Source organism: Eucalyptus grandis, chromosome 5 (genome assembly GCF_016545825.1).
Source record: "Eucalyptus grandis isolate ANBG69807.140 chromosome 5, ASM1654582v1, whole genome shotgun sequence".
NCBI lineage: Eukaryota > Viridiplantae > Streptophyta > Magnoliopsida > Myrtales > Myrtaceae > Eucalyptus > Eucalyptus grandis.
Genome location: NC_052616.1, coordinates 30,286,395 through 30,314,018, shown reverse-complemented (window position 1 = coordinate 30,314,018; position 27,624 = coordinate 30,286,395). Strand labels below are relative to the sequence as shown.

The following is a 27,624-nucleotide window of genomic DNA, read 5'->3' as shown; positions in this document are numbered from 1 at the left end:
GTGGCGATTCTGTGGATTTATTCATGGAGTGGTTGAAGCTCGATGATTCTTGTTTTCACCTAGATTTACTACTATTGGTTTTTTTCTGTTTAGGGAGATCGATTCATTGTTGCACTTTTGCCTCACCCCTTGTTGGTTGTAATAATGAATCGATTGTCCTTAAACAGAAAAAAAACAATCGCAGCAAATTTAGGCGAAAATGAGAATCGTGGAGTTTCAACCACTCTGTGAATAAATCCTTACATAGAATCACAGGAAAAAGCGAACAGAAACGCTTCCAAGTCCAAATAGAACCGAATCCCGGGCGGCAAGACATCAGCTCAGCCGAAACAACGAAGGAAAAACAGCACGCAAATCCGAGGCTCAAAAAGAGCTTCCAATCCTCTCCGGAACCAAACCCTAAGAAATCATAACGAACAACAGAAATCCGAGAACCAGTGGGAGGGAGGCACCTGAAGAGAGAGTACATCTCGGGGTGGGCGAGGGAGATGTCGACGGCGAGGGGACGAGGAGGGGATGCTCAGCAACAACATTCTTGATTTGGGTCCAGCTCCACTTTGGGTGGGCCTATCGTATTATGACTATCGATCGAAGTCAGGTGAGACCCAGTGGTTACTTGATTAATTCTTGAATAATGGATGTTCCCAACATCTTTCCCTCCGTCGCTTGTTCATTTTAACCGGTAGGGCCTATGGCTAGGGATGCTCAGCGACAACACCCTTGATTTGGGTCCAGCTCCACTTTGGGTGGATATCGACGCGATCGACAAGCGTCTACTGCTTGCTTAATTCATTGGAAGCAGTTGGAAAATTTAATCTTCACTCCAAAAACAATGTCTTGAAACTTATCCCGTGCTCGATTTTAGGGTAATTACCTACATTCGGTTTGGTCGCGCCATATTGTTTTCTAATGGAAATGTCTGTCACGCCATAATGTTTTCTAATGGTAACGTCTATTAGAAAGCAGCGTCCTGATGGAAATTGTCTTCTTCAAAGTTGAAATGCAAATTGATATAGGTGCCAAACTGGAAACTTTGCCAAGGTAAATATACCAGAAGCGCAATCCATCACATCGCAGGAGCTATCTAATCTACGTCTTCGTTCACTGCATCAGGAAAAGAAAGGGTGAAGACTTTGCATAAGCAAGAGGTAAAAACAAGAGGAAAAAATAAGAAGGAACTAGAGATTTGGCTCCGTGGACAAAGAACGCTACCCAACGTCCCAAAAAAATAAAAATGCATCACCTTTGTACATCAAAATCGGCTAGCATCTTCCTAGTTTCTTCCTTAATTTTACATGGGTCTATGCGAGACATCTACATTTCGCCTTATTCCTTCAGAAGCCATTTGTCCTGTGACATCATAATTTTCCTATAATCGTCTAAAGAAGGCATACTATCCACAGAAAAGAACCATGTCCACAGCAGCACGACGAGTAGTTGGCTGGAGGTGCTGCAGAACTGCCACAGTGACAAAAGACGCGGATGCTGTAGAAGAAGACGAGCATGGGATCTGTAAATAACAAGGAGGAGAAGTCTATTGCTACAATATGTTCGAACTCAACCATATATAGGGTAAATCATTCTTCATAACCAAGAGAACAGCTGTTAAGGAACTTTTTGGTATCTTGTAGATGGCTCAGCGTCCAGATTCCCATTAAACAAGAACTAACATAGCTATAAATGCTTACCAGTAGTGTTTTATCAGTCTGCGCTCGTGTTTGAAGCATCAATTTATCAGACAATCCGTCAAATTAATTTTAAAGATTCCCCCGTCAACTCTCTTCTTACAAGCTTCAGGACCTCCATAATCTGCAAGAAGCAAGGGAGAGACAGTGGGCGAAGGATTAGAAACTCCATCTCAAGCATATGTCAGATGGCAGGTCAATACAGATGTTTACACTGCCCAGAAGACGGACAAATTATGTTTCTGAGAGCATTTAATTTAATAGTTTGCTCACACACGGATTCAGTTAAAAAAGGCTTCCAAGTCCAAAATCAAATGTAGAATGATGCTATTGCTACCCTAAACATAAAAGCAGAGAAAAGAAAAAGAAAATCTTTTCACTGGAAAGCCGACAGCAGCACAATGAAAAGATCTTTCATTTTTCTTTTCTTTTTTTCTTTTTGAGGAGGATGACTAGTGACTGGGAGGGTTGGGCTAATATTGGGAAGGTGTTTTTAAATGCCTTGCCAGACGATATTGGCTCAAAAACCCGTTGTAGTAACTAAAATTAGGACAAGTTCATACTTTAAAGAATAATCAGACCCTAAGCTTGTTATAAGACAAGGTAAAGTAATGCCTATAGAACATCACGTCCTGCCCATTGCCTAGTTTGGGTTCCTCCAGGCCAAGAGAATCCACCTGCCAATCCTACTAACCCACCTCCACAAGGAACTGATTCTCAAACTGCTCAAGCTCCCCAACACCTTTGCCCCAACAAGAGCAAATTCAAGGACAGCCTATCCCAGCGACATTGAGCTTAGACTTGGCAGGTATCATCTTCAGTTCGGCCTATGTCTCACACTATATGTGCATGTAGAGCCATTGACAGTCCAGTCGTATGTAACATTGGATTTATTACACATGGAAAATACGACAGATTTGAATGTGTTGATTCCTCTTAGTAACATCAGATTCAATGATAACGTCCGCACAAGTTTTTTATCAGTTATATGTGTGAGATAATATTAAATACGCAATAAAATCTCACTTAATTTTTTTCCAATCTAAAATTTAAAAACAAACACAGCCATGACCAAAAGGCAAAAGCAACTTACTCCAGGATAATGTTGCAAGATTGGAGAGTAGTGATCCAAACCAATATAAACTTTCTCCAGGAGATTCAAAAGTGTATCCACCTGGTCTCCTAGGAGATCGACCTGCAGATTTAAATAACGTTTTTAACTTTCTCCACTTGTGTTGTCTATCAAATGCAATAGACTTTCCGCCATTAAATTTGCACCCGGCTGAATATCAGTTATCATTTTACCCTTCAAGACCAAAAGTGAGAATGACAAACAAAAGCCACGGAATGCTCAAGCCTGTGCAGGAAAGAAAGACATTCATCCACAGAGATTTAACAATGAAGAAGAAAGCCTGATAGTGTCCAAATAATTATTGGTTACGTGAATAACCAAAAAGCTGCTGCAAGACAGGCACCCAAAACCACCTGAGATATTGTGATGATTTTTTCACACTAACTTTAATTTTGAAATTTCAGCCACAATTAAAGAGCTACATTAAGATACAAAATATTGGCAAACAAAGAAAATGTAAGACAAAATTTCCTATAAAAGTGGAAAAATAAATAATAAAAAATTAACTCTCATTGAAAACATATACTTGATTAGCTCCTCTAGACTTAATGCACCAACTAACCTGTTTTCAATAATAGAAGCAAGACATTGAACTAAAGCTGACCTTCAGTGTAACGTAAAATGACTTGCATATCAAGTGAAAATGCATTGGTAAGTCTTGCTTACTGAAACTACTAGCTTTGTGATTCGCTTACCTCAGCTTCAGCTTTGTGGAGGTCTGAACATTTTCTTTCAAGTCTCTGCTCATAGATAGATCCCATTCTTCTAAGTGCAATAGCCTTCTGCCCAAGGGAACTCAGTTGGGACCCCAAGGTACCCAACCTAGAGAAAATCACCATGCAAACAACTTTAGTCCAAAGTCACCACAAAACTTGCAGATCAAGACACCAGCCTACCAGAAATCTTATGCCTTAAACAGGCTAAAAGTGCAAAATAGTGAAGTAAACCACTTTGAATGAGTATTTGACAGGTTTATTGTTGAGGAAATTAAGAGAAACCCCATAGTTTCCCCAGCTAAACAGTCAGCAAGAGCTACTGCACTTGCATGCTCAAGTTATAAAGAAGGAAGAATACAGACATTTGTGATCTGCAGCTGGAAAATTGATGCATCCAGAATGAGTCCCAACAACGGGTGAGCCTTGAAGTTAGAATAAGGACATTTCATTCACAGGGAGATCTGGGTTCAAAGGTGAAAAAGCACCATCTGGAATGCAGAGGTATAACTGAGTTACTGCACCTGCCAATTTATTAGAATGCAGGATAGTCTATATAGGTGTGACGGCATGATTTCAACTTAGAAGACTAATGGTTGTTTAGAAGGCAGCTTTGCTAGAGAACATTACATTCCAATGACTTCCTAGCATTTCTCATTGATTTGAAAATCACAACAATGATTTGGAGAATTTAAGCATTTTTACCCTCAGCAGTAGGTATCCAAATTCTCAGTCTCTGATCCTGATACAGCTGGTACACACGTAAATGTGACCTTCACTATTCAAAAGTATCACTTACCCCAAATTCCTCAAAAAACTATACTAAGTAAAAACCAAGGGAAACTCTAATTTTCCACCTTTAATGGCTAATGGCAAATCCTTTTTAACTTAATTGATGAAAATACCCCTAAAATCTGCCCTAATAATTGCTCTCTCAGGCACTCTTCTTCCTCTCTTGATATGGTAATTAGTTTCTCTAGATTCCTGTCAAATAGATTATGGCAACAGAGGCTTCATACAAAACAAGATTCTCTTCGTGTCTCCTTACTCACCTTAACAATGTTTTTCACACTATTACACTCCTCCTCCCCCGGCCCCCCCGGGGGCCCAAAAAGTCAACAACAAAGCAGATGCAACAGAAATTTCAAGTGGAGGCAGATTTTCACTTGTTTCTGCCAAAATAATCGGTAACTATTGAATGACTTATTTAGTAATTACTTCTTTCCCTTCAGAATGAAGTCTATGAAGGTATATATTTCAGATTGAATGAACTTCCCTAGCCCTCATTTCCAGTGGAGTCACAGAACTGAGATGAGGTGTCTTCTGGTGTGAACATCAAAACACTTGGATCTTGGGAAAACTGGCTCATTTTAATTCAGGACAATGTGGGTTCTTTATTATAAAAGTCCTGTATTCAACCTTAAAAGCTAATTTAGAATAATTCCACCAGAAAACTGATCCACCACAGCAGCTTGGTCAGCCTATTTTCTTAACCAAATGCAGCTCATCTAAAAGCTAAAAGAAAAGCAAAAGAAAAGCGAAGATAAAATATGGGTTATAAAGAGATGTAGCTTTCACTTTTCCAGATATAAAAATGCATCCTAAACTATTGAATGCATATAGGTTAAACTTGCTTTCGTATCATTTGATCATATACCATGTGAATAGAGTCTATTTGGTAGAAGGATCTTTATGTTCCAAAGCATGCTACTCAATCTTCAGATCTTTTAATAGTCAATTAGTGTTCTTATAGGTTGTCGACTTTATGCATTGTGCCCTTCAATGAGAACTCTTTATGTTTTCCTCAGTGAAGATAAATCACATAATTTCTTAGCATCCGAGTATTTAAATAGAAAGCTGAATTCAATGTCAAGGCAGATAGCTCTCCAAAAGTGAATAGATTTCACAAGTGATTTAGGCACAAAGCCATTAAGGACACTGGTCAAAATCACATAGATAGTAGGTGTAGTCGAACTGGGCGGGGAAATGCGGACCTTTCACGGTATGCTGCGAGGAGATATTAGCAATCATGCATAACTCAGTAAGACAACTACTTCACCGCCCGAGATTGCTTCCCTAATGTCTAATTCAGGTTTTGAGTCTGGGAAAAATATTTTACCAAATGACACTTCCATCAAGGTTCAACTTTTTCATGATACTATTTTCCTTTACAAGTGAAGAATTCCTTAGAAAAAGCTTAGTCAAAGATGACTCATATTAATTCAATATAACCAGTCCATTGTTTGATTTACTAAAGTATTACTCGACAAAAATTGGAAGATGAAAGGAATGGTGGTAGTGGTGGACGTGACTGTGAGTAATTTAAAATCCACAAACACAAGAGATGGTAGCTGTCACTGACGGCGAGCAGCTGCAATGATCTTTAGATGATTTCAGGCTACCTCAAAAAAGTAACCAACAAATAATAAATCGGTTAATAAGCATAAACTAAGCCCTAATGGGAAATAGCGCATCAACCCTTGGGTAGCAAGTGCTGGCCAGTCCAAACTCAGAGATGTGATGGGCAATATGGACAATAAGTGTGGCAGGTTAACTTCCCATCAAACTATCAGAGCCTAGTTCAATACACCATAGACAATAATGCCCATGCTCTAAAAGACATTTATAAAGCAGCCTTGCTCCCTCACTTCTGCAATATTTAAGGGATCATCAACTTGACCAATCCATTCCCTTTGTCTACCAAAAGCCAGAGAAAGAATTTCTATTATTGGACAAATTTATACAATTCCTCCCAAAGACATTTTGTTAATAATGTAATTCCTACAAGTCAAGCACATACAGCATAAGGTCGGATGATAAAGAATAGTTATTCTACAGTACTAGTGATAATCTAGAAAATGCACTGAAAGCTTCAATATTTTTGCTAGGGAACAAGTTAACCCACATGAAACCCTCTATAGCAGCTTCTTAAAGAACTGTATGTGTCATAAAGGAAAAAAGTAAAATAGAGGAAATTTAGTGCGTACCTCATGTTTTTCCTCTGAATATCTTCTGATATACTCTGTTCCAAGCCAGCTACTTTCTTCAGCAATTCATGGACAGTTCCAGTCATTAACTCAAGCTGTTTCAAGTTCTCTCTTTCTTTAACTCTAAGCAACACTACAGCATTCTCCTTCTCTTGATTAGTCACCAGAAACAACCCTCTCTCTTCATTAGCTTTACTCAACTCTTCGACTGCTAAACTTAACTTCTCATTTAGATTGGTCAACTCCCTTTCATATGCTTTAATTTGCTCAAGTCCTTGAGCAAGGTTACCTTTCATGAGTTCTGACTCTTTATCCATCTCTGCAATTAGGATTTGCTGTCTACTTGATTCCGCTTTCAAGAGGTCAAGCTCTTGAGAAATTATTTCGCATTGTTTCATCTGTATAGACAATTTACTAGCTGTTTCCTGAGCTAATTTCTCCTTTTCTTCCACCAACAACGCCAACTGCGTTGTCTCCTGCTTTAGCTTTTCATTCTCTGAAATTTTCGATTCCAGTGATCTTTCTCTTTCCATTGCTTCCCATTCAAGTGATACTCGGAGCTTCATTTCGTTAATACACAAATCATTCGAGTGACACAATTTCTCCTTGACATCCTTCAAAACTTCTGCAAATATCATTCCATCCAACCCTTGCAATATAGCAGACTCCATATTCAAATTCTCAAATTCAGATTGGCATGAACATTCAGCAACATGAGCAATTTCATGAACATCTTCCCTGATATTTTTCTGAGCATACAAATTGCCAGAAATATGGTGAATGTATGCCATCATCTCCTTGATGACACATATGTATACCACTTCAGAAATGGAAGCTTCAATTTGTGCATCCTCCCGTTTACATGAGAGATTTCCAATCATTTCAAATAATTTTTGCCTCGGCGGAAGAATGAGAAGAGATTTGCTTTGCATCATTAGAAATTTGTGAGAGAAGACACTTTACCTCTTTTTCTTATCAGAAAGAATGCCTCTTAGCCGGTGATTTTCAGCCAGAAGATTTTCCAACCTCTCCCTCATAGTGCCAAAACTTACAGCATCACCATTAGATTGAGGTACGGTGTTACTTTCCATCAAAACATCATCCAACTTCAAGAGCACCTCAGGGATTTTTCTCTTCAATCCTTCAAATTCCTTGTCCTTTCTGACCGTCAATGAAAGTCCTCTGTCCTTCATGTATTCTCGCTTGAGACTAAAAACCTCTTCAGTCTTCTCCTGTATCTTGGACTCATGGAATCTTTTCATTTTGGTCATCTCAGTCTTGAAATAACTTATCAATTCATCTCTTCCCATATGTTTTAGTTGAGCTGGGTCCAAATTCTCTGGCCTAGTGATTATAAGCTCATCATGCTTGCCACTACCCTCCCAGGGAGAAGCTGATAGCAAATGGTTACCTGACAGTTTCCGATTCAAGTGATCAGTTCTTTTATTAATCAAACATTCTTCACCATCCTCCAAGGACACTTGCGAAATTAGGTGTCCATTATCATCACCGGACAATAGATTAGAAAGCACAACCAGTTCCTCACGTAGAGGAGCTGTTATTTCTTTTATCTTCTTCAGCGACCTGTGGTTTTCACACCCATGAGAATAACTATTAAGATCCCAAAGCTTCCTCTCAAACTCACTGTGGAGGCTCCTGATGTAGTCAGTTGTCACAATGGCCTCAATTTCTGCTCTTAGTTCCCATTCCTGCTGCATCTCACGAAGTGACGTCTTAGATATGTGAACCATATCCTTCAGCTGGCTGAAGAAAGAATCTAGTGTACTCTGGAGACCATTGAAAGTACTGTCCACACCAATCAATCTTTCAGAGACGTCCTCCAGCAAGATACCACCCAACCCCACCAACTCATCACCTGAATTAATCCTCCTACAACGATTTCCACCTTTAACGTAGTTTACCTCTTTCTTGAGTTTCGCTAGCTGCTCTTTCACTTCGCTTATACAGCTCCTCAGAAAATCCGAATTCCCATCACGGTCTTTCTGAGGATTTGAGATGACTAAAAATGGGTCTTGCTGGGTATTCCCCTCATTCAACAATGACAACGGAATAGGCGAAAGCTTATCCCTCCCCTCCACTGTACGATACGCACACAACGTTTCCTTCAGCCTGGCTATCTCCAGCTGCTTCTCCCCAATCTTCTCCTCGGCCTCCTGCTCCACCGCACTCACCATACCCTTGATAACAGAATCGCTCACCATCCTCGAAATCGTGAGCCTATCGTTGATATCCTGCAAATAAGATTCCAAATCTGCCAAGAGGTCGATGTCCAGACTCTCGCTCTCTCTGCCATTACCCACATGGCCGAACGGCCTATCGCTGCACGAGGCGGCACCATTGTCCGTAACTCTAAAGCTCTCCAAACCAACGAGCTCCTCCATAGATTACAGTACCTAGCGAAATCTCTATCCCCAACTAACACTGCACCAAAAAAAAAAAAAAAAAGAGGAAAAGAAAGATAAATAGAGGACAAGACATCCATCCATGCACCCATAAATCAAAAAAGAAAAGAAAAGTAAAGAACCCAACAAACACGAGAGACCACAACAGTCAAGAAAAGGACAACCCTCCTCAACACTCGCTTTCAGCCGCTTAGCAATCACGCTAGCCAAGCCTTTAAGGAAAGCCGCACAGCCTAGCCTAATCTATCGCCAACGAAGAACCGCGAGCCGCCATTTCACGTCGCCGGCACGCGGGTCGGCTCCATTTCCCCAGCCCCACAACACGACCACGAAGCGCACGCGATTCCTACTCGACCCGAACCCGAAAAACTCGAGTGTCCAACCGCATTCCAGCTCAATTAACGCGAGGAGGGCAGCAGTTCGAAATTCACGAACCTGAGCTCCGAGCTCCAATCGACGCCCTCCAAGCGAGGGCCGGCGAAGCGAGGAAGAAGCTACGGAGGAACCACGAAGCGCCGGGATTCAGGGCGGAGGCCGGGCCGCCATGCGCGAAGAGCTTCGGGAGGTGGTCTTCGTTCCGGTCCAGCGATTTCTCCGAGTGGGACTGTGGTCTCTGATTTTTTTTTTCTTTAGGTTTCTTACAGCGAGAAGACGGGGAAGATTTTGGTGAACCGTGAGCGGGAGATGGGGGGATGGGGAACGTGAATTGACCCCGGGGTGATGCGAAATTTACGGGATTGCCATTCTGTTGACTTTTCCCTGATAGTGATAGAGTCCAATGGGAGTAAAGATGAGATTCCTAGGGGGATGCCTATTTCATTCCTTCCCCAATGTTAACGGGATAATGAGATAAATAATTTCTGAATATCGGTCAAATATATAATGTGATTTTTTTTTGGTCGGATCTTTTTTTTTTTGGTCGGTACTATACAATTAACCCACACCTAAAACTATATCGTCCCCATTCAAACCCTCCTAGAATGTAGGGATTCGAACCCCTCACTTTCCCCTTTCATGTTGGAAGTGTGGCCACTAAGATATAATGTGATCTTTGAATGCCTAATTTATTTAATATGGTCAATAGATTTTTTTATACATATTTAATGCAGTCCCTGAATTATGTAGAAATATTCGATGTAATCCTTCAATTAGTTTAAAATCAATGACAATATTGAACATTTTTTATATAGTTGAAAGATTGAATTAAACATATATAAAAAATTTGTTGACTACATTGAATAAATTAAAAATTATGAACCATATTACATATTGAATTAAAAGTTTAAAGATAATTTGCATCATTTTTGCAATGTTAATGCGTTACCAATTTTTCTTAAACTTAATTTTGTAGTTAGCGATTATTTGTTAATTTCAATGTTTTATATTTATATGAGGATTACAATTTTAAGTTAATTATATACAAATTAAATGCAAAATTTAGTAGCTCACTGAATTAGCTGTGAATGATAGATATTTATTGTTGACAAAAAAACGAAAAACTTCCTTTATTTCCATTTCTATAAACTAAACATGGAAGAATTAATTCAAAAGATCAAATAAAAATTTTGATCCTTTTCTTCGACGCAGTTATAACTGAGCCCAAGACTAAAAGAATTGAAAATTAAATCTATCAAAATAAAAGAAATAAGCAAAAAAATTCCTACATGGTCTTACACATGTTAAGTGAATTATTTCATGGGTATTACACTAAATTAATTTTTTTTCATTAGGCAAAATAATATTATAAAGTGTAATGATTAAAATTATTGGATAGTTACTAATGAGTCTGTTATAGAACATAATAATTAGGGGACAGGCTAGTCTAATTAAGTACGCATAGTTTTGGGTGTTGCAGGACGGGCCAGTTTGCTTCCCATGTGATTTACCAACTATCTCTATCGGCAGCCATATTTGAGATCTATCTCCCAGACTCGATTTCAATGATCTGATATGACATTGTTATTTTTATTTTCCTTTTTCTCTGTCATCTACGCTATGTCTATGAGAAGCGTTAGAAATAATTGAAAGATAATAGGAGATTTTTCCATCTCTTCTTTCATTTTTCATATCTCTCTCTTGATTGTGTATATCGTTGACTGATAATCGATATTGTAATAGATAGTCATCTAGTAAAGTTTACAAATAAACCCGTATACTCTCACATTATAGATATTAACAAAATTTCCACAATTTTTCCTTATACATTCTTTTACTAGCAATATTTGATCGAGATCATTGTGTCCTCAATATTCGTTGGAAGAACGAATAGGGATAATTATCAAATAAATTTTAAATATATTGTATTTGTATTAATTTAATATTGAACCTTTCAATTTAATCAACTTAATTATAAATCTTTAGACAAATTACTAATGTAGTTCATCGATTAATTTTAAATAGAAATTGATAATGTGGATTGCGATCGGCGTTAATATGAACAACTTTTGTAATTTTTAGATATGTTTTTGTAAAACTTTTAATTTTTATATTATATATATTTTCATCCTTCCTTCAACAATTGGCCACAAGCCCACAAGTGAAAGCCCGACAAGACTCGCCCTCATAGGGAAAAGGTCTCTCAAGGCTAGTGAAGTCACCTCATTGGGATTTGGCGAAGGTCAAACTTGCCAACTTCGAGCAATGTTACCCCTCGCCGGCCTAGGGTGACCTTGCCCCTATAAGGGCAAGCCTCACATAGTAGGTGAGGTTGACAAGGCCAACCCTCCTTGGCCTCAAGTGACCTTGTCCCTACAATGGTGAGAGCCTCGCTTGACCAACGAGATTGGCCCTTGTTGATCCTCACCTATGACTAGTTATCAACCATCTTGACACTGACAAAAAAAAATAAATCATATTGACGATTGATGGAGGAAGAAAGAGAGAAAAAAAAAGATAGAAAAGAAAATAAAAAAAAATTATTAGAAAATTCAAAAATAATTTTAAAAAATTGTAAAAATTATTTACGTCAACATTGGTCTTGCCATGTAAAATAGTTAACATTCACGTCATTGATTTTCAGCCAAAATATATTATACAGACTATATTAGCAAATTGTCAAAGTAACTAAGATTGATTAAATTGAAAAGTTTAAGACTAAATTGATATAATGTAATAGGTTTATAACTTATTTGATCATTTCCCCATAATGATTATGGTCAGCATTATTTCTTACATATGTTAATAGCAACTAGTCTATTCTAAAACATATTAATAATAGGACATGCTAGTTTACTTTTCAGATCTCTATTTTTCCTCAACTATGATGACATGAATACGATATACGACATCCTACATTTGTCTGCCTCCTTTGTGATTTATCGATCATCCCTATCGATAGTGATATTTGAGATCATGCTCCAGACTCAATTCGATATATGATACCTGGCGTTATCCTGTCAGCTATGAATTGCAACGTGTGAGATTGCCAGGTTTCTTGCAGCAAGAGAACAGGGGAAGTTTTGGTGGGCCGTGAGCTGGCGAGGGAGATGGGGAAAGTGACTTGAGCCCAAAGTCACGCCTTGATTCCCGGCAGGAGCCATTTTGTCGACCTTTTCCTTTTTTAAACGGAGAATCCAATGAGATTCGATTGAAGTAATCTTAGGTATGTTATTGCCATTCCTGCGCCCATTTGAAGGATTTTGAAGGACCTAAGCAATGCCCATCTCATTCCTTCCCTATGCTAATATATATTACTAGGGAGATAATAGTCAAATTAGTCTTTAACTTGCTGTGCAATTACTAATTTAGTCATAAACTTTTAAATTTTGTCAATGTAGTCCTAAATTTTTAATGTGAAATTTCGATAGTGTCCACTTGTCACAAGAAATCGTTGACGCAACATCTATTAAACATCGTTGTCTTACGTAGTACACTAACATGGACAACTTTACTTGAGACAATGTCTTATGTGGATTGTCACATTACCAATTTTTTATGACAATTAATCAAAAGGAATTATTGGAATTTTGTACAAATGTTTAGAATTACATTGGTAAAATTGAAATTATAGACTAATTAATATTTGTACCATAGGTTCAAGATTGGATTGGTAATTTTTACAATACCAATTATAGTATTCTTAAACTCATAATTTTTTCTTCTTCTACCTCCATGGAGGGGAGGTTTGAGCTAGATCTCTCCCTTCCCTCCCTTTTTCCTTTTTCTTTGGCTAATTTGGTTATCTATTTACTTTTTCTTGCTTTTCTCCTGTTTTGATTAGTTTCTCTTTTGATCTAGTATAGAACCATAAGCTTTTCTCTCCCATTTTAGGAAAACTTCTACCTCGATCTAGTCTAGATTTGGGATTTTTTAGGTATGATTTTAGGCTTTCGTTTCTCTTGGATTTCAGGGGTTTACAAGTCCAGTTTTAAAAGAGATTAGAGGAGCTTCGTAACAATTTTACTCTCACATGTGTTAGATATATGCTTATTCAACTTTATTACTCTAAGTGGCATTGATGTTAAGAACGATGAACTTAGGCATGCACCACCGAAAGACAAAGTCGTAGCAACATTTTGAGATCTTGGTGTATGCTTATTGCTGAAAATAGATTCAGTGATCAGACACTGATTTTGATTTAAAAAAGCTAGAGAGTTGTTCTTAAAGTGTTTGACTCTTCACTAATTGATCTTGTTATATGGAGGTTGTATTGTTTTTAAATAGTTTGGGATTTGTCTTGGTTTGTAGTAGAGTGTGTGGTTTTTCTTTAATATTTCTATGGAAATATATTAAATTTATTTTGACAAAAAAACTCATAATTGACAATTATATGTTTTTATTATGAGTTTTTAAATGCTTTGTACTTAAGTAAGGATTACAAATTAAGTTAGTTATTTGCAAATTCAATGTAAAATATAGAAATTCATTGAGTGAACTGAGAATGATACTCACGTACGTCAAATGAATTATTCTATGGATATCATTACTTTTTTTTATTAATCCAAAGAATATCAGAAATTGAAATTATTAAATTAGTTACAAATCAGTCTATTTAAAAAAAATAATGATACGATTTAGAGAAATAGTTTAAATCGTTTATAATAGTTATGATTGCTAATTTATTGATTACAATTTTCGTATTATCTGGTAAGTTATACAAAAATTCAAATATAGCATATTGCTATAGCTGAAATGATTGGGGAATGGGATTCTTGGTTCGATTTGTATGCTTAATTCTATGCAAAGAACCAAAGGATTCTGAAAGAAAAGGTAAAGAAGCTTCGGAACAAGTAAATCCCAAAGGATTTGTGACGGGTTGAATTAGTCAATTTTCAGGAAGAGTCTTTTCATTTCTTGGGGATTTTAGCAACCTAGTCCACTACTATATTTGCTTCTCTACCATAATAGGCTATCACGATATTTGAAAACCGGGTCAATTGCTCACATCCTTCTGTGATAAGCGGATCTACCTAGCACAAACTCTGATCTACGGATTTCAACTCATTTTATCAACCAGGAAGAGTCGGACTCAAGAACTAAACTCTCGTGTGTGTGTGTTCAAGAATCTAGATGTTATAAGCTCCAACAGCTTTAGCAGCACACACGGAAACTTGGAAATATGTTGGCATTACACAACCTTCATAGTAAATCCTTTATACTTGGAAGGGGATATCTTATCCCTTCGAGAGCTTTGTTTTTTTTTTTTTTTTTTTGGTTGGAAAAACAGAAACTATATTGAGGAACTAAAGTAAGTACAACCCGCAGCAATGGCATCAGCACAAACAAGATCAAGAAGGTAAGAAGGTGGAAAAACGGCCCAGTTTTGATTCGGCGAAGCCCGTCCGTGGGCCTTTGAGAGCTTTGTTTAGGCACTTACAATTGATGACAATTGCCTCCTCTTTCTAACTCGGCACTCTTATGTACGTAAAATGCACGGCAGCTCCAATGCGATATGGTTTCATTAATTTGAATTGGTCTAGCGTTTGTGAGGATTTTGATTTTCAATGGAAGTCTCTTTCTTATGGTAAATCTAGCTCTATGTTGTTTCCTACCCCAAAAGGCATTGGGGATGTCGGTCTCATTGGAAGAAGGGGAAGGGGAGGCTCCTTCCCCTACCAAATGAGGACGAGAGGTTGGAGGGAGAGGGATGAACTTCCCAGATCCAAGATAGGGAGTTTTCTCTTGAGGGTTCCTTTGTAATCCTTCCTTAGGAAGAACAAATTTTCCATTTGCATACGCTACCCCTAATTCCCTTTCAATTTCATGCACCAAGCCTCAAGGATCCTTGGATCCCAAATTTGAAATTTTTTCAATTCATGTTTGACTTTGCAATTTTCAATTTGTAGTTTGTGGTTTTGAGATTCAATCGTGTCAATTATTTAAGTTTTATGTATCAAATAGTTTTACTTTTGTAATCAAATCCTATGAATCAAATTTAAGGTCTATCTATTTCATAAAAAATAAATAATTTGAGAAAATATTTCTCAAAAATGACCGCTTGTACCGTTTACAAAAAATGGATCAACGAAAACATTTCAAGACAAGTGATCATTTAAAAAAAATTAAATTAATTATTTTTTTATGAAATAAACAGAGCTTTAAGTATTATCTAGTGCGAGATTGATAAATTTAATCCTTGTTCTAGCTTTGTGATTTCTTCATTTATCAATGCATTTATCGAAGCCTTTTTGACATTCTTTTCTTCAAGTTTATACCATCAAATCCAGAGACGCTATTGGAATTATCATCATTTCAATCTTTTTTGTTCTCTTTCTTTCGCCAACTCATTTAGTTTCTCCCCAATTATTTCGATTCTTCATCATTGCGATTTCTTTCTTTGGTCAACTCATTTGGTTTCTCTCTCCAATTGATCCCTTTCCAACAAGATTGGTATGTAATAAGTCCTAATCATACCTACATGTGATCAAGCCAAACCGTCTCAGGTGTATGGGGCGTCCTCTCCTCCCTTTCTTGATTTCTCTTTGACTGAACTTGATGTGAAGTTCTTTCTCATAGCTTCTGGTTTGGCGCCTTCGTATAGAGTTGCGGTCGAGAGCACTGCAAGGCGTCCCGCTCCAGCTGCGGTACACTACTTTGCTGTTCATGTCAGAAGCGTCTCGAACTCTAACATGTACTCTCGAACTCTAGCATGTACTCTCTACTTCGATATGTCATTCTCTTGTCGGAGGGAGGTTGATTTTGTCAGAATCAGAAGTACGGATGCTTCAGGTACTGGTTTCATGCTGTTCAGCTTCTGTCCAGACTTCCAGCTTGACTACTTTGCATTTGCCTAAGGCACTAATGACTGATTGTTATCCGCCGAGGTAGGTTGATTGATTTTGTGCGTAATCCTTGATCAATTGGTTCCACTAGATTTAAGAGTTTATCAGGCGATTTTTGGCATGAATTTAGGTGTGCTTTTAGGATGTCTTTTCAGATTTAATCTGACGTGCAGCTCCTTAGGAAATGTTGGGTTCTTTTGTGTACTTAGTTTGCATGATCCGGAGGACGGGAATCCCCCACATTGATGCGCAACAAAGTTTGGGTTTGTGAATCTCGGGTCGATACACTGACGCTTAAGCCGACGAAGGCTTTTCGGAGTAAGATTGGTGATCGATGTTAGGCCAGACCAGATAGTTACATGATTAGCCATGTCATCGGTGTCCTCAGTAGCTTTTCCTCCGTCGCCCATTGAATTCAACTAGTCGGACCTATGGCTCGGTGATACTCGAAGACAACTTTCTTGCTTTGGGTCGGACACCACTTTGGGTGGGCGTCGACACGATCGACAGGCATCTATTGCTAACTTGGTTGCATTTGTTTTACCAAAAAATAAATGATTTGAAAAATATTTTTTAAAAATGATTGCTTACATCACTTATAAAAAAGAAATGTTTATGCATAAATTATTATCGATAATGAAAATATTTTTCATTAACTAATTATTTTAAACGATATATACGATCATTTTTAGGAAAACATTTTCTAAATTATTCATTTTTCATAAAACAAATGCAGCTTTTAGGGTGTGTTTATTTTGTGAAAAACTTAATAATAAAGGAAAATAATTTCTGAGAAAATTTTCTAAGGATACCGTTAATTTTCATTTGTTTGGTGATATATGATTGAAAATGTTTTTTGATATTTGAATTTCATCATGCAAAAAAAAAAATCAAAAATTTAAATATTTTTATTTATTTTATATTTTAAAAATGTGAAATTTTAATTATTTTTCTTCTTTTTTTTTCTTTTCTTTTTAAAAATTGAATTTTTAATTTCTTTTTGTCTTTTCTTTTCTTTTCTTTCCTTTTGTTTTTCCTCTTTCCTTTGCCATGATCGATTGGCAACGACCATAGGCTAGCTTGAGCTTGCCAAGATCAGTGAGCTTGAGCTCGCTCTTAACTGCTAAACCTCAAGGCTTGCCGAGATCTAGCGAGCTCGAGCCTCGCCATATTCGATGAGGTCGCTCCTTGCTAGCTAGCACCTATAGCCTATTGCTAGCCGTCATCCAGGCCAGTGACTAGTAGAGGAGGGAAAGGAAAAAGAAAAGGAAAATAAAATAAAAAATAAAAAATTCGAGAGGAACAATTTTCAGATAGTGTTTTTTATTTATTTATTTCTTTAGATTTAAGAATTCACTTTTCTAAATTTATGCATGAATATTTTCGTTAACAAGAATGTGTTTTCAGTTGACTAGTCATTATCCGCAAATTGAACTGGTGAAAGTTCGGAAAATTAATTCCTTGAAAACACTTTTCCCTAAATAAATGGACCGTTAATTTATTGGAAACGGTTGGAGAGCTTCATCTTCACTGAAAAATTATTTCTTGAAACTTATATTTGTTTCAATTTTAAGATAATATCTCCATTCGGTTTGGTCCCACCATATTATTTTCTAACGGATCTATGAGGAAGCATCATGGCGATGACATCACGGACCATCAGGGTTGAATTGATGGTTCAATTTGTACCCCACCATGGACTGTTAGGTGATGGGATGCATCTTGAGAATTGCCTTGCATGGCTGAATCACCATAATTACACTCACCTAGAGTCCTTGATCAGCTAAAATGACCCATGTGAATTTGAAGCCTTATGGATTGTGTTTTCCTCTACAATCGATCAAAGTAGGGGAGCATGAGTTCGGGATCAACCCTGAACCGACCTTGGACTGGCCCAACCCTACTGGTCTTGGTCGGTTCTTAGGGAGATTGAGTCGCTCCTAATCCTACGATTCTTGAACTAACACCGTGCGGGTTGGTCCTCGGTTCTTGGAGTTCTATATATATATAAATTTTTTTATATGAAAAAAATCTTAAAATAAACGGCATCAATAACATTAAATAACTTTTTAGCTAGGAGTTAAAGTAATTTTACATTATTATTAATAACTTAGATTTTTAATGTTTTTTATAGCGTCAATAGTTATGATTTACGAAGGAGAAAAATATTTTTGTGAAGAGTTCTCACAGAATCCAAAAGGGCATAAACGGCTCCTTACGGCATCTCATATAATACTTGTTCTCTTCTATCTTATTTGTCATCTTAATTTTCAATTTGCCAAAATTGAAAGAAACAACTTCTCTACTCGCCACTTAACACTCACCTTGCTCATTTTAGGTCACTCGTGCCGCTCGTTGCTCACTTTGTTCGATGCTCATCCCACTCGATCCTCATTACTTCCCTTTCTTAATTAACCTCACTCGTCGTCAAACCTATTGGGTCGATCCAATCCTCAATTGCCCTTTCAAGGAGTACAAAAAAAAAAAAAAAATTTATCGATTGGTCCCGAGTCGACTCTGGAACCAGTCATTGGTTCCAAGCTCAATAGAATCGATTCTCAATCTCAAAAATTGAGAATCAATACTGTGCAAGTTGATTTTAGGATTATGGGATGGACCGGCCAATTCGGATCATGCTCAGCCTTAGATCAAAGAGAACTCTCTCAAGGTCAATCTTCCGATCACTTTCTCGCAAATCTGGAGTTTTAAGTAAAAATAAAGAAAGGCAATCACGTTCGTAAGCCATCAATCATAAGCCAAAGATGGTGAGAGCATATGGTCACGGTCACGGCCAACATCCATCGGTTGTGTCAATCCTTTCCAAACCGAGAAAGCATCTTATACATCAGTCGCATAACTGTCCTGAGGAAAGCAAGCCAATCGCTTTTCCACAAGACGGTCGCCCCTAGTCACACATGACCTATTCGCTATGCACGAATTTCGACAAAAAGGCCCATGTGCGTCGCGTGGTTCGAGGAATTCATATAACCCTTCCTCCTCAAATCCCAGGCAGCATCCATCCATTTTTCTGGCTAGCCATAGCCAATGAGCTCCGGCAACCATTTCAAATTCACCAGAAAAACCAACTAGAAAAGTTCGCACAGAATCCGATTAATTTGACCGCAAATGATTCGAAATTGACGAGTTTGGGGGTGGAGCAGGCTTTTTCACTGTCGCTCGAGGCCTCACGGGTTCAATCCGTGAGTAAACTGAAACGGGTGAAACATCACATGGCTTCACATGCCGAAAGAGGACAAAGGAAACATCGGCGACCCCCCCTGACTTTTCCCTTGTTGTTCCACCGGACAGCGGGTCACGCGCTCTCCTTTAGCTTATTATAGCCTTTGGTTCATCCAATCCCGGCGTGAACTTCGTATTAAATAAAAAAAAAAAAACATTTTATCTTACTTTTGAGACTTGGAATTAGTTCAATCTAGGGTAGAATCTATCTCGACACAATTATTTGGATTGGAATTAATATAATCGCGTGACATTTGCAGGTGCGTGTATCTCATCGATCTTTAGTCGGGAAACTAATTTTGACACACACTGCAAATCCTTTTAGAGGAGTGTAAGTCGGCTCATTAGTGTTGCTAAACCAATGGTTGACCCATTTCGATTTAGGAACCACCCGAACTGGACTTACAGGGCTGGTTTCGAGCCAGCTTGCCTGGGACCGGTCCAATTCCCATTTTCAAAACTGAGAGCTGTCCTTGACTGGTTTTGGGGTAAAATCTTGAATCGAACTGGTTTCAAATCGCATAATACTAACCTTAGTTGATTTGTTCTTCCCACAAAAGCCACGACAACTTTGATGAAAGAAATGGTGGAGGGAAGCGGGATAAATGGCCAATACTACTGGAAGGATTCCTCTTTGGATAATAGGTACTGTAACTGGTATTCTTGTGATTGGTTTAATAGGTATTTTCTTTTATGGTTCATACTCCGGGTTGGGTTCATCTCTGTAATAATCTAATAATAAGATGAACTAAGTTGGAGAAATGAAAGCTTAAGAAGGCAAGGGGATCCTTCTTAAGCTTTCATAATATTTTATTAGTCTAAATAAAAAATAAATAACTTTTCCTATTTTGAAAAAAAAAAACTTCATTTCATTTTTTTTTTCTGGTCTGATTTCATTTATGATTCTAGAGACAACAATTGAGCTTTAGGGGTGAGCAATTTTAGTTTAGGAACCGCCCAAACTATACTTATCCTGCCCATTCCTAGCTAGTTCACCCGGGACTGGTCTGATTCCCATTTCCAAAAACTGTGAGCCATTCTTGACTGGTTCTAGGATGGAACTAGGAACCTAACCCAGTTTTGTACAGGCACACTTCTAACCCTAGCTAAGGACAATAATATGTCCTTCGCACAGACGCAAGTTATTTACACCGTTACACGTGTAAGCCAAACAACGTTAAGCCGAGTTATCCCTAAGACGTCGCCGTTTTAAGTGAAGCCAGAATGTCAATGCTTCGGACCGTGATTTATAATCTCTCTCTCCGGTCTTCGCTGCTTTGTCACGGAGTGCACTCCAGTAGCTCCAGCTTCATCACTGCACTTGGATATCTTCAGTACATTAGAGAGAGAGAGAGAGAGAGAGAGAGAGAGAGAGAGATGGTGGGTTCAAGAGAATCCATGGCCATCGTGTTCACCGTCGCTCTCGTCCTGCTCTCGACCACCGTCGGACCGTCGACAGCGAGAGAGATCCGCCCGGCAGATCACGGCCTGGAGTACCAGAGCTCGCCGCCCTCAGGAGTGGACCCGCCACCAGACATGACGTCGTTCTTCGGGACATCGTCATCAGCATCTCCGCCGCCGCCACCGTCGTCTTTGTCCTCATCCAGCGCTCCAGCCACGGACACCGCATTGACAGGGCCGATGGAATCGAGCAGCTCCTGGCCGCAGCATCGCGGCGGCGGCGGCGGCGGCGGCGGAGGAGGGAGGGATCGGGTGAGGGACGTGCTGGTGGTGGCGAGCATAGCATGTGGGGCCGTCGGGGTGGTGCTGCTGGGGGCGTCGGCTTTTCTTTTCCTCTTCCGGTTCAAAAGAGAAAGAGCCCGACCAGAACCTCAGTCAACAAGTCAACAAGAAAAATAATATTCCAAAGCAAGTAACTGTTTTTACCATTGCTTGCTTTCTCTTCTTTCTTTTCTTTTTTTAATCTTTCGTTTTTTTTCAATTTTTTTTTTGCTTTTCATTGCATGTTATGTAAATCGAAGAGATGGGGTTTATGATTTATGTAAATATGCTAATATTCCTGACGAAATTATCAAAAAAAAAAGAAAGAGGGAGGAAAGAAAGGTGTTTTCACTGCTTGCCTATATTTTACTTTTTAGTTTTTCGCTTTTATTTCTTTTTCCTTGCATGTAAAATTTGGGGAGTGTACTTATTTGATTTCTTCTTGAAGATGCCTGGTTATTGATTTACAATTGATTTACGGTGGTTGGATGGATCGTCGTCCACTTAAATGACGTTCTTGTTGGTGGTAGATAACAGCTGAAATAGGTAGCTGGAGAAGGACGAGTTGTCTATCAAAACACTCCTGAAATGGAATGCAATTAGTGTTATTTCGATGAAGCACTGTGACGTCCAAGAACGTAGCATTTCAACAAGAAGTTTGATTTTCGAGCCACCCTCCCCCCCAAAAAAAAAAAAAAAAAAAAAAAAAAAAACACACACACACACAAGAAGTTAGGTTCATTGTCGATGTCGTCCTCGCTGTCCGCTGCGTCGGAAAGGATTATGCCTTATCGATCCTTCCAACCTTGTACAATTAGCCGTGTTATTCTCCCCTTCGAGCTCCCCGGAAAATTTCCTGGATTCCCAACCACAGCTCCACCGTTGAAATGGATAATCGGTGCACCACAACCGGTTCTTCCTAATAGACCTATTGCGTAGTAAGTTACGATAGTGGCTGTTGAGACGGATGTGCAAGTAGTGTTAAAAATGTTTCGTTTCAAAATTGTTGGCATAGTGTGGTGTGGAACAACTAATATTTCTAGTTTGTCCATGACTTATTGAATTAGGCTTTTGAGTGAAGGTTGGTTAATTGAATATGTTGACAGGCTCTTGTGAGGGGGAGATAGTTGAGATGCACTATGACATTTAAATATTGTATCATGATTTTAATTAACAGCTTAAAATTTTATAACAATTGATAATGATCCCGCAAATTTTCACATGGCTTGAAAAGATTTGAACTCAGTACATCATGCTTCGATATCATGTAAGATATCGTGAGACCATTGTCAACTATTTCAAAAGTAAAAAAAGTTCTCTTTAATGGTATTAGAGTAGAAGGTCCAAGCTTTTGAAACAGTTGTTAGTAATAACATAGGAGGCTTTTAGTTCAAATCTTTTGAAGCCCTTATTTCCTCACCTATAACATTTTTCCACACTTTAGTCCTAGGGTAAAGTCCAACCTACGTGTAAGAAAGAATGTTTTAATATTCAAATATTAAATCGTTTTTTCATCTAACAGTTTAAAATTTTTGGATAGTTGATAGTGTTCCCACAATATTTTACACGTGTGAGTTGTGTTGTAAATTCCCATATAGGAATAATTGGTGTGGTATGAAGTAATTAACTATTCTAATTAGCCACAATTTATTGACTTTATGTTTTTGAGTAAATGTAGTTCTAATTGCATATATCAAAGGGCAATGAGTTAGACTTCCTCTTGATGATCTTTACTATAAATGTATCTGGTCTCAGAGGTGTCACCTGACAATACCAACAACTATAGGTCAGATTTCCCTAACTTGCAATAACTTCTTTTAGGGTTCGTGATGAGCTTTGATAGTTGGCAGGGCTTCCCGCGAATTTAGCAAGGTTTATTGAGTTTTCGTCTTCATCATTGTTTATTGTTCGAACCTCACCAACTTAGTTCATCTAGAAATAATTGATGGCACTTTTAAGTCCCAAAAAAACCAGACGAGTTCAAACTCCAGAGGAAGAATCGCTAGGGAGGTTATCTAAACTGAGGAAATTGTCACTAAGTTGAAGATATGATCTTGCCTCCAACTGATTTGGGTTCCCATTCTCGAATCGAAGAACTCAAAATAACTTGTGTTAACCCACAATCTCTGACGCGACTTTCCATCTAGTCTAGAAGATTTGACTTTGGTAGAATGGGGTCACCATTAGAGTAGTCACTCCTTTCCAACTTGAAAATATTGTCCACTTGAGAGCACGGACGGTGTTGGCTAACAGGGATCGAGTTTGATGTGCTTGGACAGATAGAGAACCTGCATTCCTTGTCTGTTAACATTTTGTGAATTGATCGTGAGGCTTTCCAAGCTATCGTGGTTAAAGCAGCTCCAATGGTTGGTTTCGATTAAATTGCCTGGAGCTAATTAAGATTCAAGGCTTACAGGACTGGAATCCTCTGGAAGAGTAATTAATTGAGGATTGACATTGCGTTCAAAGTAAACATAATCTATCAAATTCAGAGATGCTAAAGGAATTGAGTTTTTATTCTTGTACATCACTGGAATTGAGTTTTCATTCTTATAACATGACTTCGATAGGAAATGAAATCATTGAATCCACTGCCAATTGAATTCAACTTCTCTAAAGAAAGGTTACCCGGTCTATCAAATAAACTGAGCCGCGGAATGCTCTGGCTGGTATGATTTCAGAGGTGAAAGCAAGAGCAATGCGATTCTGTTCATTGTGGTCGTCATTACAATGTCAACACAAGTAAGTCTTTCAAATGATCTACATATCCATTCCCCACTTCGCAGTGAAATGAATCGGCGACTTTTAGTTCGTTTTTAGCCTTTTAGTTAGTCACTTAAAAACAAACGGTTTTGGGTACTTCAGTGAAGAGATACCAGAAGAGCAAGAGAGTCAAGTCAAGAGTACAAACTAAGTAAAAGAAAGTTATAAGAGATGAGATGTCGAGCATATAGTACTCATAGAGGACCGTAGAATTGACCACCGAAAGTAAAAGGATTCATGTCAGTGACCACATAGTGATAAGTTCATTGTCCGTGTTAAAATATGTCTCGAGTTTGAATTATTTATAAAACCTGATCTAATTAAGGAAAATAAGACATGACTAGAAAGAGAGATACATACATACATACATATAACTTACTAAACAACTTCTTATTTGCGTATACATACATATGTAACTTACTAAATAACTTCTTATTTGCGTAGTTGCAATTGAAAAGCTCTCTTGAACCAAAGCATGGTAATCATCCTCCCAATCGATAATTTTCGATAGTTCTATCCACCATCTGAAAATAGTAGATCCTCCAAGATCGATTGACATGTAATATTCCACAGAATCCCATTAATGCCACTTTGCGAAACCTGATCCTAATCTTGAGTAAAACCAATTAACAACAGAGTCGCCTTGAGTCACCTTCATTATGCTCATCTCTCGAACAAACTTTCAAAAGAGGAGCTCCACAAAGTGCATGGTTGCCGCGATAAACAGATTGATCATCCGAGTGCTTAGTTGATTCCCGATGGAATAGGACCAGATAAATTGTTGAAGGAAAGATCCAAACGACTTAGAAAGTATAAATTGGATATGCTACGAGGATTTCACCCAATAGCTTGTTATTGGATAGATCAAGAGATTCCGAATATCTCAAGTTGCCAATATCTAAAGGGATTATCCCGATCAGCTTATTTCGGGAGAGGTTCAAATTCTGAAGTTGAACAAGCCTAGTTAGCTCTTCCGGTATTTGTCCTTCTAGTGCGTTGCTTGAAAGGTCAATGGAAAACAAATATCGGAGCGACGTGGTGAATTCCAGGCTTATTCCTTTTATATTAACCACCATAACGAAGAAAAACCTCCTCCAATAATCCATAGGATATGAACCAAAACTAGAATTGGCCCACATATGTGAGAAGTTGCTAAAACAAGGAGGAATGCCTCCGGAGAGGTTGTTATGTGCTAGGCTTAGTTATTGGAGTTCAGAATTGTGACATAATTGCCAAGGAATGTCCCGGTGAAGTAATTTCTCTCAAGATTAATTACCTTAAATCCTCCGATAAATGGAGGTATTCTACCACTGAACAAATTGTCACTTTGAGATCAAGGATTTCCAAGGAATATAGGCCTATTAAACATTTTGGAAGCACTCCATTCAAGCCATTTTACGGAGGCCTAGAACTTGCAACTCCTTCAATTCACATAGATAGTTTGGAAACTGTGACATCCAGAATTTTTAGTATTGTTTTCTATTAAATTAATCGGGCATTTCATTGACGTGTCTATAGGGTTGTTCTCAGAGTTAATCACTCTCGAGATAACTAGACTAGCTGGGTATGCCATTAAAGAATATTAAGGCAATAGACTTAAGAATTCGACCAGGAAGCGGCTTCTCGACCGTGTTCATCTTTAGAGGTCATTCTTGCATAGTTAAAGATCGGGTGAGATCGAGATAGGTCGGTTCGGCGAGATGTGTGACCGATCGTGGGTGACTCCACTAAATTGGAAAATTCTCGTCGATCGGCACTAATTTGATTTTCTGTCGTTTTGGTACCTTGTGTTGGTAGTCGAGCCCTCAAGATTTTCACGACAATTGAGAGTCGCCAATGTGTCGAGTGGGTTCATTGTGGCTCGAAGAAAATCGACCACGAGTCAATTGCCCTAAAAAGTTCGAAAACTACCCGTAGTCTAGGTCACACTAAAAGCACGCGGAGTGAAATTAACCGTCGATTTGAGTCGATTTCCAGAAATCGAAAGTTCGGTGATGTCACAAGCTATTTTAGGAACGTCAACTCGTCTCGGAAGATTTTCGGAGGTCCCGAGATTTTTACGAAAATTGGGTTCGGACGTTGTGGAAGTTTGGCCGAAGTTGATTGGCTAAATTAATGGGAAATTTGACTTTTGGGTTGAGCTTTGTGTGTGTCGGAGATTCATAGCAAATTTCTTGGGATTTTTCTACATCAAAACTGGACCTCAATTTGGAGAGATTGGAATTGAAATTTTGTTCGTCTTAGTTAAAAAAAAAATCGAATCTTAAGATGGGGGTGTGCAACATTGGTATCAATTTGGATTTTTGGTGGATTCTTGAATGAGGAAAAACGCCGAGACGATCAATGAATGATCGGTGAATTTGTGAGAATCAAAGTGAGATGGGCAAGAGAGAATGGTTGTCGAAGTTAATTGCCATCTCTCCCAAATTCGTGTCCCACCTGCCACAACCTTCGGGCCCAGTGGCCTTCTAGAAGAGGGTGTTTTGATGGCTATTGAAGGGCCAAAATTCTACATGGCAAGATTGATTTTGGAAGATATTTTGTGAAATATCAAACAACCAAAGTGCCCAACTCTCACTCATCTCTATCCATCTCTAACCCCTCACCCCCTCAACTGATCGGACTCTCCCTCCTCTTTTCATTTTCGTGCGACATTTCCAACAGCCGCTGAAGAAGACCGAGCAAACCCCCCTGCAGCTCATTCAAGATTTTCCTCCATCAGTATCTTCTGTCCAACCAGCTGAGTCAAAGATCCGAGCAGTCTTCTCCGCAAGCATCGACACCAGCTGCATCTCCATTTGCCGCGCGTCCTTTACCCCTCAGCTCCACGATCGTCTGCTCCACTATCCATCTTCACGCTGCCTCTCACGCCAGCTCACGGTCAACACCAGCAACAAGCGGAGCCTTCGGTTGACTGAGCATCATTCCATTGCTTCCACTTGGCCGCATCTGCCTCTTCTTCGGTCAACAAGCGGACATTGAAGATCCCACCGAAGTAAAGTCTCCAGCAAAACTTCTCTCGAGTGTTGACCGCTTGAAGCCACGACTCCACCGAGTTTGGTCGGCCACTCACGCCAGCCTCCACCAAAAGTCAGTAACCGGCAGTCCAGCGAAACTGCCCCTCATCCGCGCCATCTGTCCGCGATCCAACTTCTCTCAGTCAACTTCAAGCCACGCCGAAGCCCCTTCGTTTAATGCATCTCGTCCGCAACGCCAGCCCACGCGTCTTCAGTCACGAAGCTTCAGTCCGCGCGTCCACGAGTGTCTTCGGTCAGCAATCTCCACGGAATTGAAGCCCACGAAGACCGTCTGCCAGCCTTGCTTCCCTTCAATCTTCACGCCCCATCATCACACGTCCAGAAAGCCACCGAATTGAAGACTGAAGCTGCTCTCTCTTCATCCACGAAGCCAGCTCGTGGAATCGAGCAAAGCGCAGCCCACCACCCGCAATCGACCCAGCAAACTCTAGTGATTTGGGCCATGTCTTCAGTCCAGCACTTTCAGCAATTCGGGCCCAGCAAGATTAAGTCCAAATGAGGGCCATTTCAAGCCCGCAAGAGTCCAATAGCCCAGTCTTTTTCAAGGCCCAGTTTCCAGTAATCAATTGAAGTCCAGCCCACAATTTGAAGCTCAAGTAAATTCAGTCCAGAAATTTCAGCAGGCCTAATTCAACTTGGGTCTAGCCCAAAAGCAAGAACAAATCTTAGTTGAGCTGAGATTTGTTGGGCCAAGCTTAAGG

At 39.0% G+C, this 27,624-nt stretch overlaps 3 protein-coding genes across 4 annotated transcripts; 1 reads left to right on the top strand and 2 right to left on the bottom strand.

The window, feature by feature from the left end:
- Nucleotides 1-1,113: 1,113 nt before the first annotated feature.
- On the bottom strand, nt 1,114-7,405 carry LOC120294145 (WPP domain-associated protein-like). 2 transcript variants are annotated; one of them, XM_039314139.1, is made up of 5 exons: nt 6,518-7,405; nt 3,513-3,639; nt 2,779-2,880; nt 1,689-1,809; nt 1,114-1,510 (listed from the first exon to the last, which is right to left on the bottom strand). In XM_039314139.1, exons 1-4 carry the CDS (start codon nt 7,396-7,398, stop codon nt 1,747-1,749), a joined length of 1,173 nt encoding a protein of 390 aa, XP_039170073.1. In that variant the 5' UTR covers nt 7,399-7,405; the 3' UTR covers nt 1,114-1,510; nt 1,689-1,746. The 2 variants fall into 2 exon arrangements, with proteins under 2 accessions (XP_039170073.1, XP_039170072.1); XM_039314138.1 differs by having other exon boundaries at nt 1,114-1,485.
- A 17-nt stretch (nt 7,406-7,422) lies between these two features.
- On the bottom strand, nt 7,423-9,590 carry LOC120294144 (WPP domain-associated protein-like). Its single transcript, XM_039314137.1, has 2 exons — nt 9,376-9,590; nt 7,423-8,959 (listed from the first exon to the last, which is right to left on the bottom strand). Exon 2 carries the CDS (start codon nt 8,917-8,919, stop codon nt 7,477-7,479), a length of 1,443 nt encoding a protein of 480 aa, XP_039170071.1. The 5' UTR covers nt 8,920-8,959; nt 9,376-9,590; the 3' UTR covers nt 7,423-7,476.
- Nucleotides 9,591-20,658: 11,068 nt separating this feature from the next.
- On the top strand, nt 20,659-21,444 carry LOC104444904 (proline-rich receptor-like protein kinase PERK12). Its single transcript, XM_010058684.3, has one exon. It carries the CDS (start codon nt 20,778-20,780, stop codon nt 21,258-21,260), a length of 483 nt encoding a protein of 160 aa, XP_010056986.2. The 5' UTR covers nt 20,659-20,777; the 3' UTR covers nt 21,261-21,444.
- Nucleotides 21,445-27,624: the final 6,180 nt, after the last annotated feature.

Bases quoted from the DNA above. Each gene is read 5' to 3' on its own strand.
- LOC120294145 (XM_039314139.1), bottom strand. From the start codon at position 7,398: ATGATTGGAAATCTCTCATGTAAACGGGAGGATGCACAAATTGAAGCT. The intron at 3,640-6,517 runs GTACGCACTAAA...GATTTTCTCTAG, and splicing joins ATTCAGAGGAAAAACATGAG to GTTGGGTACCTTGGGGTCCC. The intron at 1,810-2,778 runs GTAAGTTGCTTT...TGCTTCTTGCAG, and splicing joins TCTTGCAACATTATCCTGGA to ATTATGGAGGTCCTGAAGCT.
- LOC120294144 (XM_039314137.1), bottom strand. From the start codon at position 8,919: ATGGAGGAGCTCGTTGGTTTGGAGAGCTTTAGAGTTACGGACAATGGT.
- LOC104444904 (XM_010058684.3), top strand. From the start codon at position 20,778: ATGGTGGGTTCAAGAGAATCCATGGCCATCGTGTTCACCGTCGCTCTC.